General features: G+C 47.5%; 1 protein-coding gene across 2 annotated transcripts in view; it reads left to right on the top strand.

Moving 5' to 3' along the window:
• The window catches only part of NHSL2 (NHS like 2), a 297,904-nt gene that overhangs the window by 202,586 nt on the left and 82,588 nt on the right, over nucleotides 1–12,730 (top strand). The window contains exon 1 of one of the 2 annotated variants that reach the window (XM_087813420.1): nucleotides 6,329–6,395. The exons of the other annotated variant lie outside the window; for it this stretch is intronic. Coding sequence (XP_087669546.1) covers nucleotides 6,329–6,395 — 67 coding nt within the window. Of the gene's footprint in view, nucleotides 1–6,328; nucleotides 6,396–12,730 lie in introns of those variants that run through there. 2 annotated transcript variants of the gene reach the window in all.

Below are 12,730 nucleotides of genomic sequence, written 5' to 3'. Positions count from 1 at the left end.
CACACAAGGTCATGAAGCAGACAGAGAGCACTCTATCCCCTGTGCCAGCCTCTCTGCTTAGTTCCTGGGTTTTACACTCATTTATGATCCAGTTCTTGGCTGGTTCCACCCCCTTGGCCTTGGTCTTGGCCTGCTACTCATCAGCACCAGCTCTCAGAAGGCACTCTAGCATTTTTACTTGGACATGGGCCAAAATCACAATTCCACAGCCTCCTGCCTTCCCTAAACCCACTTTCTATACACCTGCACTCCCATTCCTTGGATGTTAATGACGTCATCACCCTTCTAGTGACTTGGGTCCCAAAGTATTCAACTACTATGTGTCAACTGCTTTTTAAAAATTAGATATTTTATGGACGATTACATACACACCAAAACAAGCACACCAAAAAAGTGCACACTTTGATGAATTATTGCAAACTGAACATACCCATGAACCCACTACCCAGATCAAGAAGCTGAGCCTGACCAGGTCTGCAGAAGCCTTCCTCAGGGCAGTTTTTAGCCATCATTGCAGTTCTTCTTACAACAGCCCAGTAGGAAAGTATAAATCATTCAATCTGCTTCACAGACACCAATTCATTTAATTCAGCCTTGAATACTCAAAAAATTACACATTTTATGCATGTTTTTTCCTCTAATTATTATTATTAGAGTCTAATACGCATTAGAAAAATACATGGCTAATAAACTTAAAAAGCTCATCCATGTATATCTAAAATTCCTTCTCATAGCATGACCTCATGCACCACTAGCAAATGTGTACTGCACTTCAGGGAACATTGTATTGTGCTGTGGGAATAAACATAAGAGAAGGTTGTTTACACTTGGAGAGATGGGAAAGGGCTTGAAGCAGGACAAGGAGGCATATGCAAAGGACCTGACGTTCACGAAGAGTATATGGCCATGCAGAGCTGAGTTTGCTTCTGGCTGCAAGACTGAGAGAAAACTTCATGGAGGAGTAGGCTGGGTCTTGAGAAATTATATGACTTTTCAGAAACAGATATGGAGATGGAAGAAAAATCATCCCAGACAGAAGGAATAGAAAACAGACAGCACTTATTTGGAACTGAAAGAGAAGTTGGTGCTTTAGGCTTGAGGGACTGTGACTGACACACAGTTGGAAAGTGTCTCCAGTACAGGACCCTACATGAACTGCCAAGGGCCAGCTTCTGGTTGGTTATAGCTTGCTGGAGCCAGAGTAGAAACTGTGATTTAGAATTCAGTTCTCCTTATGGAACTTGTACCTATAGACACCCCACCCGGGGTAGAGTGTATGCAGTTCTTGGCAGACGGGGCCAGCAGATAAAGAATCAGCTTTGGAGTCAACTTAACTTGGATTTTAGTCTTAATCATGCCACTTACCAGGTCCATCTCTTTTCCTAACTCCATTTCTTCAGCTGGAGAATGGGCTCTAAAATTCTGCAGTCACAGGGTGGTTGTAAGGAGTAAGAGAGAGTGTGACTAAAGTGACAAGCTGGCTCTTGGGGTCCAGAATATAGGCTAGAGAAAGTACTGCTCTGTACCCCCCAACCCTGAGTATAGCTGGACATGGCTGATGAGATGACAACAATGAGCCTTAAACACTATCAGTTTGGGGAAATGGACCCCAGAGTGACTTATTTCAGGCCTCAGACTTCTCTTCCCCCCTCTTGGTGCATCTAAGGCACCAAGTTGGGTGAGGGTCCGGGTGAATGGTGGGTCTGGCCCTCTCTCCTTGACAGACACAGATGCTCTTGGCCTGGCTCAACTTTCACATATGCCAGAAAGAAACCCTTTCCTCCTGAACTCCACAGGGAAATACGGCAGGGGATCTAAGCCCTCTCCTAAAGCTACTGCATCTCAGCTGGCTCCCACCTCCAGCACAACGCTCAGTGCAAAGGACAGTTGGTTTAACACATTTCCATAGTCAAAACAGCTGCCTACAGCACCACACACAGCCTGGATGTCCACCTGATAAGTAGGAATGGATGTGAACATTTTGAGAGAACTCTTGGGTTGGTGGGGGCACAAGGACCAAGCATGTGGAACTTTTGGAAGGATTGTTAAGGAGCAAAAGAGAGGTAGGAAGAAGAGGAGGGGGGAAAGAGTTTACATGGGGAGGGTGGCTTGACCCGTGCTGATTCATCCACGAACACTGAAACACCCTCTGTGCCAGGCCCTACACAGGGCATACTCAGAGACTCAAGTATGACCCATCTCAAGAAACTCAGAAGCTTCTGGGACAGAGAAGGTTCATGAGCACATGGAAGATTTCTAACAAGTTTAGGACATCTATGTTTAGGGACGAATGAGTGGCTCAGACTGCCAAGGCTGAACATACCATGGAGGGGGTGAGAGCACTGCAGACAGACTGGGTGGGTTCTGGGGAGAGGGTTTTCATGGGATGGTAGGGTTTGAAGCTTGAGGAGTTATAGGATATGGGAACAGTAGGGAGAGATAGTGAGAAAGGGATGCGAAGCAGTTTTTGGCAAGCACCCACTCTGTGCCTGGTGCCTGTAAGTTAGATGTTGAGGAAATGGAGGCTGGGAAAGTTAAGTAACTGCAGGGTCAAACAGGTAGAAATGGCAGAGTGAGGATTTGAATCCAGATTTCTCTGACTCCAAAGCCTTCACTGCTTGTTTTACCCTGGAGTGATAAATCACAGGGACAAGGTAAAGAACAGAACTAGTAGTCAGTAGAGTGAGTGGGCAAAAGGCTTTATTTTGGGGAATAAAGAAAGAGGGTGAAGAGTTCAGATGGGTGGGCCTTGAGTATTGGCTGGAGACTGTGGACGTGACACTTTCAACAGCAAATCATTGGAAAGTTCCTAGAAATGGACTTAAGTTATTTGGTTTATATTTGTAAAAGCTCACTTTAGCTGCTTTGTAAAGAACAGATTACAGGATGCAGGGGTGGAATCAGGGAGCTCAGTGTAGTGGTCCAAGAGAGGGATAATGGTGGCTGGGACCAGGGTGAGGGAAGTGGAGGTGACACTGAGAAGCTTGTCTATGGGACAGTTCTAAGGAATAACTTACAGGACTCAGTAAATAGCTAGAGGAGGCAGAAGAAAGTATTAAAGACGTCCAAAGGCATTCCCCATCCACTTCAGATGATAAAGAGGGATATGGTGGAGAAGGTACTGAATTTGGAGAAAGTCAGAGAGGGGTTCAAATCCTAGCTGCCCCATGTACTGATTGGGTTCATTTTGCCAAGGAGTGTGTAATCCCCAGTGGCAAACAGAGCAGGGAGGCCCAGTGACAAAATATGCTGAAGCAGCTACTGGCTGTGGCCACTGGGACACTAATGACTAAGTGAGGGGAGCTCCATTTGGAGATGAGGAAGGGCTGGGGATGCAGCAGGGCCAACAGAAGGGGGGAGGTGAGGACCTGGGACACAAGGTGTAGACTCCCATTATGAGATGCTCAACAGGAAGAGGCCAGAGAAGAATGACAAGGTGGGGGAGACATAGGGAGAAAGGAGGGGTTTTGTGTTTACTGTTCACTTTCAGTGGTTTTTCTACTCTGGGAACCACTTGAACACATGTGTAGAACTAGTGGGAGGAGCCAATGGGGACCTTGGCCAAACTGCCTCCCCTTTCTCAGCCTCAGTTTCGGTGTCTGTAAAGCACCTTCCTACTGGCCTGTTGTGAGAAGATCTGCAATAATGGCTAAAAACTGTCTCTGCAGTCCTGGTCAGGCTGTTTCTTGACCTGAGTAGTGGATATACGGGCGTGTTCAGTTTGTGATCAGTCACTTATTCCTCAGCCTCTCCCCATACCCTTCCAAAGCACTCCTGTTCCTAGTCAACCTTCCTCACCTAGTCCCTGGAAATGTAATCTGAGATCCCAAGTACACAACCCAGTTGAATTCAATTCTGTTTTGATTTTCAGGGTGGACAGTTTAGAACGATCTCAAGTTGTCATGGTTCTATCTCTTCCAGCCTCTCTAACCTTTTTTCAGTCCATGTTGATAATTTTGAACCAATCAAGGCTCATATCTAGGACCCATCCCAAGTAGATAAGAGAGCAAGGACCAAACATTTCTCAAACCTCACCTTCAAGATTTTACCATATTCATAAATCAATTTTCCCAAATTGCTTCACTCTTGGCCCTTCACACTTGCTCTGGGACCTCTGTTTCACAAGTCCTCTTTTCTGGCTTTTGACAAGTCCCCTTGGAGGCCCCTTGCCACATTCTACAATGAGCTGCAAACTCAAGCATGGATCACACAATCCTATGACTTCTCTGTATAATTGTGTCTCTGCCACTAAGCTGGGGAGACTTGGAGGCAGTGCCTGTCTCTCTTTGTAGCCTTGGCCTGGCACAGAGGTAGACCTGAAGAGATGTGTGGAATTGTTGAAGAAAACTGAAGAGACCCTTTACAGCTGGGGGCCTGGCAGGAATGGTTCTTAGCAGGAGTAATATACAAAATATTTAGCCCTTCACCTTTCTGTGTCTGGCCAACTCTGCTTCATCCTTCATGACCCGGCCCAAGTGTCACCTCCTCTGGGACAGTAACTACTGCCCTTCCATAATGAAGAAGTTTCTCTTTGGTGCTCCCACAATATGTGGATTCTTTCCCTGGTATAGCAGTGATCACACTGTACTGTCATGGTGTGTGGATATGTGGTGACTTATACCTTTGTGGCCTACCTGGCCAGAGCAGATCATTAGGAACTGTTGAAAGAATGACTAAATGACTGGTTGGGTGAGTGGGTGTATGGATGGGGGGATGGATGGATGGATGGATGGATGGATGGATGGATGGATGGATGGACGGACAGACGGGCCCCACTTGAAACTTCTTGCCCTAAAGTCAGAAAGCTCTGCTTTCTGGGTGGCACCGTGCCCCAAGTCTGCCAAACTGACACTCTAGCTGGACCAGCACCTGCCCTGTGCTGTGACTATGACAGACAGGTCTCCTGTCAGCATGAGCAGGTATCTGATGACATTAATGTTGGGCAGTACCACAACTCTGTTAAGTAAAGTGAAGTCACACAAGGTTGTCTAGCTGTGGCAGAGTTGATTCCAGGAACCACGGCCCTTCCTTGCTGCCAGGCTATTGAAGCTAGAATAAGCTGCTGAGCCAGCACAACCTGCCCTGTGTCACTTATCCCACAGGACTGCAGCACTTCTAGTGATCAGCTGCATGTGCGCATGCACGTGTGTGTGTGTGTGTGTGTGTGTGAGAGAGAGAGAGAGAGAGAGAGAGAGATTGAGAGTGTGCCCATAGATTTACAGTGGGACTCATGGAAGGACCCTCTCATTGGCTGCTGAAGGTCCCAGTTCCAGTCTGTGTGTCTCTGGGCTGCCAGCTCTGCCCTCCCCCAAGGGAGGCAAAGCACTCGAGAGGGGGATGAGTGGAGTAGGGCTTCAGGTGTGCCTGACAAGGAGGCAAGTATGCCTAGTGGCCACATTAGGCATACAAGAGGCATCCAGCTAGTTAACCCCAAGCTTGCAACCTGGCAGCCTCATGCTCTGCCCTGATTTCTCCAAGTCTCTGTCAAGACTGGAGCCCAGAGTCCATTGGCAGCTGTCACTTACAGAACTGGACCCATCCCCCAGTGGAGCAGAGAGCTGTGTCACTTAGAATTCCTGAGTAGCACATTCCTTCACTGGTCCCTGTCACACTCCTGGATTAGGCTCTGTTATTGGCCCCTCGCTCCTGTGAGCTTCTGCAGACATGTGAGCTCGCAGCAGCAGAAATGACAACGCTGAGAGCAGAGGCAGCCAGGGACAGTGAGGGCAGGCAAGTCGGGTCTCCGAGAGTTCCCGTGCTGGCCCCATGTGCAGAGCCAGATGAGGCAGGGGCCATGCTCAGGGCTTGCTAGGGTTCTTCTGGAACCTGGGCAGCTCAACCTGAGTGGAGCACTAAGCAAGGGGGAGGGGGACGGAGAGACAGAGAAAAAGAGAGGGAGGGAGAGAGGGAGGGAGGGAGGGAGGGAGGGAGGGAGGGAGGGAGGGAGGGAGGGAGGGAGGGAGGGAGGGAGGGAGGGAGGGAGGGAGAGAGAGGAAGAGCAGGAGAGAGAGAGAGGCTGAGAGAAGCTCCTAGCAAGCTGTAGTCCAAGTGAGAGGGTTAGGTCTGGAGAATTGTGTGCCAGGGCACAAGTGGGATTTGGATGAACCATGTGTGTAAGAAGCAAAGCTGAGGTGATGTAAGCACCTGGGGAGGAGCACAGGCAGAAAAGGAGGAGGGGGAGGAGCAGAAGGAGGAGGAGGAGGGGAGGAGGAGGGTGGAGGAGAGGGAGGAGGGGGAGGAGGAGGAGGAAGAGGAGGAGGAGGAGGAAAAAGAGGAGGAGGCGGAGGCAGCAGCGGCAGCTACGGGGCGGCTGCCAGTCCAGAACAGAATGATGGGCAACTCTCACCACAAGCAACCGAGGAGTAAGAACCAAAGCAGGATGCATTCAGCAACAGGTATTCTCTTCCCTTCCCTCCTTTTTTCGCGGCTCTTGCAGCCAGGGCCTCCTCAGCTGCAGCCTTGGGGCCCCTGACCCTTGGTGTGACTCACAGGAGCTGGCAGGGGGCGGGGAGAGAGCCCAAGGGAGATGCGAGTGAACTCCCTGCTCCCCTGCTCTCGCGCGCCAGCCTGAATTGCATAAATCAAATGTTCCTAAGCTTTCAGGGGCCAGCCTCTTTGCCAGCAACCCCCCGCAGCCTCTGGAGGGTGGCTGGAGTGTCAGGGAAATGAGCAACGTGCGTGAACTGAAGTTTATTGCTAAGACTGTGCTTTCTGTCTGGATCCTGTAGGCAGAGACCTGGAAACGTGCATGGCTTATCCTTTCTGAGCCTCCTTTGTTATTCAGGCTTTCATCTCCCCCAGCCCACCTCCTACCCACACTGTACACCTACACCTCTCCTGGCTCTACCTCCCATGCTGCATGCACAGACCCAACCAGACGATGAATCTGTTTCTTGCTGTGTAATGCCCTGCCCCCATCTCCTGCCCCAGCCCCAACAGGGAGCTCTCCTTACTGCATGGGTGACAGCAGCATGTGGCAGCCTTGAGTTGTTGCCCTCCTAACTTGGGTGTGCTCTGCTTTGCCCCTTGGCCCTCTCCAGACATGTACTCAAGATGCTGGTGTAATTCCCCCCAATGACACTTTCTTAGATGCTGAGAGTATGGAAATCAGGTAGGCAGAATCTGGAGACAACTTCTCCTAACTTGCCTTCCCAGGCAGTGCAACAGCATGTGGACTCAGTTTCTCTTATCCCATTCACCCACCACCAACTCTTTTCCCTCCTGCCTGTTCCTTGGCCACTGGGAAGCACCTTCCACTGCTGCCTCAGATCAGGCCACATGCATGGGGTGCTCTGCCAGGGGTATCCTGCCCTAGTCCCTTCACATTGATGGTGCCCCCTCTTTGCCCTTCTTAGCACCCCTCTTCAGAGAGAAGCCCATGGGGGTTTTTTGTACCTGTTTGGGAGGACCTCATCCACTGTTCAGGCCAATAGGAATGAAGGGGAAGTTTTCATGAAGTTTAACTCAAGTTTACCATAAGAAAGCAACAAACAGATCGGTGTCTTGCCCAAAGTGTGCCATGCTTAGGCCCAGAGAGTTGCCTCTGCCTTTTTCTGGGGACTCGGCTGACCATGTAGTTGAGAGGAGTTGTCCAGGGCCAGCAGTCCTAGAAGCATCTCCCAAATGGGGGCTCACAAGGTGTGTGAGGGACGGAGGCTACAGGAAAGTGACTTGGGATGTGCTGGCAGGCAGGCTAACTGGCCTTGGGGCCCTCCTGCCAGAACAGAGCCTGGTTTGGCCTCCTGAATGGGTAGAATTTGGGTTCTTAAGCCAATGGCAAAGGTTCTGGGTGTTGAAGTTTCTTTGGAATCTTCTGTGAACATACTCTTCTAAGGCCATCATTAGGTAGACGAACCAACCACCATCTCAAAGCATCCTGCTTCTCTGCCATAGAGCTGGAGACTCAGGACCTGCTGGTGTTCAATGGAGATGCTCTGTACAGCCTACTACAGGAGCCTGACGATAACTTTCTGCATAACTGTTGGTGCTGCAGCTCAGGACAGTTATTGGCTGCCATTTCATTGTTTAAAAATTGCTCTGCATCTTCAATACCAGCTCCAATCCAGGGTCATCCTGGAGGTAGTAGGTACTGGGCCAGCTTCTGGCAGCATGAGGAGGTGGCCTCATGACCACTGCTCCCTCTCTCCCTTCTGGTTCCTGACCCTCGCCTTCCCTCAGCACTGCACTGCTCATTTGCCACCCCTAGGCAGTCCCAGAAGCCTTGGTTGAACATTCACCCCCACTAGGCTATCTATAGAGAAACTGGTTAGCCTCCCTACCCCAGGCTGCCCACAGACTGGTCAAGGAGAAGAGACAAGCACAGGAAACAGCTAATGGTCTAAGAGAGAAGGTGAAGTCAGCAGGAAAGTTCATGGATGAAGAAAGCGTCTCTTCTGTTGCGCACCCTTCCTCGCAAATGTCCTTTCCTCAGAGCTCTGTCTCGGGCCTGTGTCTCACTCTATGTCCTCTTCCCCAGTGATTAAAGCCACACCCAGAGGCCACTCCCATAGGCTTGGCCTCCAAATGTCTATCTCCAGCTCAGACTAACATAGTCTCCATCTCCACCTGAATGTCCCATAAGAACCTCATTCTCAGCTAAGCACATCTTCTTGCACTACCCTCCATCCCTGCAGAAAATCTCCCCATTCTCTCCTCCATTTTATCTTGGTGACACCACCATCTCTCCAGTAACCCAGACTAGAAACCTGGGAGCCATCCTTCTCTCCTCTGTCTCCCTTGCCTCACACTTACAATTTTCGCTCATCCATACATATATCCAACAAGTACTTATTGTTGAGTCTTCCTCTGATTTGGCAGACCCTCCTGTTGTCCCCCTGTCAATGCCAGAGTCTAGACTTTTGTAAATTCTGACCCACTCTAGAACTGGGCTCCCTGTCTCCACTTTTTCCCTCCTCCTGGCCATGCTTAGCAGAGTTATCAGAGTTATCTGGTCCTGCACTTCCTTGCTATGAACCTGAGCCTTCCTAATTTGAGGAAGGGAGATCAGGATTGCTCCCAACATATGCCCTGCTTGTCCGAGGTGGCTCAGGGGTTCATTTGCAGGTGATATAGAGAAAACTTCTGTTGCCTTTCAGAGTTTATATATATTTTACTGTGTATTAGAAAAAATATAGCTAGTAAATCTAACCCATGGTTTCTCATATATGTTTAATTAGGGCAAGATTAAGTGTTTTCAAAGTGAGTCTTTTTAAATAAAATGGTTAAGTAAATAATAGTACAGGTGGTGAATGGAAATGGAAAAAGTTGATATGTGAGACATAATTGCCTGAGGATTGGGAAGCACCAGTAGAAACTGGGTAAAGTATATGGTCCTTAGCACAACTTAGAGACCTTCCATTATCGGGCCTCACCTACTCCTCCAACCTTACCTCCTGTCACTTTCTGTTGAACTTCATTATCCTGTTGAACTTCTTGACTGACTTGTGGTTTACCAAATACACCATGCCCTTTCAATACTCTCATGTTTTCACAAATGCACTTTCCTCTCCATGGAACCCCTCCTCCCCTGTAACTCCCATTTTCTCTTTGCAAATTTATGTTCATCCTTCAAAACCCTGACCAGGTGTCACTTTTCTCTGAAGACTTCCTTGACTGACCTCCTTCCCCCATACAAAATTAGCAGAGTTCATCTTTCCCTCCTCTGTACTAATTTAGTGACTTGTACATAATTTTATCATTGCTGGCATTGTTTTATTATTATTATTATGAGCAGTTTTAAGTTTACAGAGCAGTTTTAAGTTTACAGCAAAATTGAACAGAAAGTATAGAGATTTCCCATATACCCCCTGCCCCAACACATGCTTAGCCTCCCCCATGATCAACATCTTCCAGGGTGATACATTTGTTACAATTGAAGAACACTTCATAATCACCCAGAGTCCCTAAGTTACATTAAGGTTCACTCTTGGTGTTGTATATTCTATGGGTTTGGACAAATGTATAATGACATGTATCCACCATTATAGTATCATACAGAGTATTTCCATTGCCCTAAAAATCCTCTGGGCTCCTCCATCCCACCCTCCTCACCCACCAGCCTCAGACAACCACTGATCCTTTTACTGTTTCCATAGTTTTGCCTTTTCCAGAATGTCATATAGTTGGAATCGTACAGTACATAGCCTTTTCAGATTGGCTTCTTTCAGGCATTGTCATTTTATTGGTTGTTATTATATGTTTATCTCCCTTAGTAAAATGTGAGCTTTTTTCGAGGACAATGGTTAAAACTTGTTTAACCATGGGTGGAAAAGAGCCATTGACCAGGCCTTGGAAGGCTTGGGTTCTGATCTCTCTTGCCCATGCATAAGCAGAGTGATCTTAGACAAGTCACTCTCCTCTGCTACCTCCACTCTTCACCTATAAAAAGCTACATATTCTTAGAGGACATCCTTAACACACATTCCCAGGGTGGTTGGGAAGATGTGGTGTGAGATAGCTAGGAAAGCTTTTAGAAAGTTAGAATTGATTTTCAAGTGAAAGAAGAGTGCTTATGGTTGCAGATGGGGGAGCACCATGGGTCTTGCCCTGAGAATGTAACGAGAAAAGAGCCTAGCATTTATGGGGGACCACAGGGAGCAGCCAGGCTAAGCTGATCCCAGCAGCCAGTGCAGCTGCAAAGTGGGTGGGCATGGGGTGAGGGTGGGGTAGTGGTAGGATAGTCACAGCCTGTGGAAGCCTAACACAACCTTAGGGCATAGATTGCTTTGAAGCCGGAAAGCCTTTTCTGCCAGGATCATGAGTTGGAATTGATTTCTCCCCAACTTTCCCATTCCCTTTCACCTCTTGAATAAGTGTGGCCCTATTACCCTGTGAATCTGTATGGGAAGGGGGATATGTACTTGCACCATCCTGACTACACAGCATGTGCATGCTTATGCGTACAGGAGCCATCTATTTGACCTAGTGTCCCACAGAGGAGGGAAAGGGAACCAATATGACACACTTATTTTCTGCCAGCACTTCCCATCCACAACTTTACTTAACCCTCAAAACAACCTCCAGATGGAGACTGTTGATGCCATTTTACAAATGAAAAAACTGAGACTCAGGGTGGGAGCTGCACCATGATTTGATAACCAGGAAGTTGCAGAGCCTGGATTTTAGCCCAAGTCTGTCCAACTGTCAAGCTTATATCTATTATACCTTGCTATGTGCTTCTCAGTATCTTTGCATCTGTGGCAAGAGTTAGTAACCCTGGAGAACGGGTGTGGTAAAAGGAGGATTTTGTGGCTCTCTTCTGGAAGGGCTAGCAAATCTCTATAGCAACCAGGACTGCAATTCCTAGCCTTGTAGAAGTCCCACCATATGTCTCCTTGATGGCACATTTGTGTTGTTGGAATAATTGAACTCATTGAAGGCTCTGTGTTGGGTCCAGGAGCTAGAGCTGAGGATTCCTGAGCTAGCAGGAAAGTGAGGGGATTCTTAAATTTAGACCTAAATCAGATGTTGAGAGGGGCTTCAGCTGCAGGGAGAGCTGGTATCATGCTGCTTTACAACACCACCCTTCCTCAAGCAACTGCACTAACACTGTGGGAGCAAGGTAACCTGTGTTTAAAGATGAAAATGCGTCCACTATACTCTTCTCTGTGCCTCAACAAAACGAAGAAATCATCTCATTGCATTTGAAAGGCGTTTCATAGTTGACCTGGCCTTATCATATTCACGAGCCTATTGAATTCTCACAATCCTTGATTTCTGTATGCTAAACGCTAAAGTGGCAGAGACTTATAAGGGAGTCAAGCATCCCATATCCTTTGGGAAGCTCCCTCCCAGAGATGTATTTCCTAACCCAACTTAATGAGCCCATTGGAAGGTATGGAAGAAGTTGAAACTCTAGACCACCAAACAAAATATTTCCTGGTATTCCTCACCTCCCACACTGAGTGATGTGTTGGAGGTAGAGGCACAGGCCCTGGGTTTTGAGGCCAATCATGATACTCCTACATTCCCTGGGCCAGAGCTAGAAGGAAGCAAATAGTGGATTTAAAAAAGTACAGTGGCCATCCTAACATCAAATAACAAGGGAACGTCTGAGTCAATCTGATGTATCCAATCTTACTGAAGCATGGTAGAACCACTAAAGAGCTAATTATGAAGACTTGAGTAACATGGACAATGCTTATAATAAAGAATAACATACAAAATGTATCTATGCTGAGCTTTAGAAACACTATCAAAAGTATGTCTGTATGTGATCGAGGACTGAAAGGGAATTGTGGAAAAAGGAAAACTTGATTGATTGCAGGTGGCAGGCTTGGTGAAAATTTTTTTCCCTTAGACTTCCATTAATGTTGTTCGTGCAGTGAAAAATAAAAACCATTAACACATAAGACAATTACACTGACAAATTATTCTGTCAAGCTGAGAGACCAAATCATATCATTTCCCTAAGCCAGCAAACACACTCAAAAAACATAAATGCAAAAGTAGAAGCAGCCGCAGGGAATGAGATGTGTGGATTTCCTGTGGGCAACCTCAGGTTTGAATCCAAGCTCTGACCCTTACTTTGGTCCTTTGAGGAAAGTTATTTCACCATTGTATCCTCAATTTCTTCATCTGCAATGTGAGACTAACAGTAATCACCACCATTACCTTATGGGGCTGTGACAAGGAGCAAATGATGTGGGAGATTTTCAAGGGCTTTGTGAGGTATAAAATGCTGCACACTGGAACACCTTATCATGGGATATATACAAATACTCTGAAATCA

The sequence above is a fragment of the Miniopterus natalensis genome, chromosome X (assembly GCF_054644295.1).
Source record: "Miniopterus natalensis isolate mMinNat1 chromosome X, mMinNat1.hap1, whole genome shotgun sequence".
Classification (NCBI taxonomy): Eukaryota; Metazoa; Chordata; class Mammalia; order Chiroptera; family Miniopteridae; genus Miniopterus; species Miniopterus natalensis.
The sequence above is the reverse complement of the archived record's forward strand: the minus strand, read 5'-3'. Positions and strand labels throughout refer to the sequence as shown.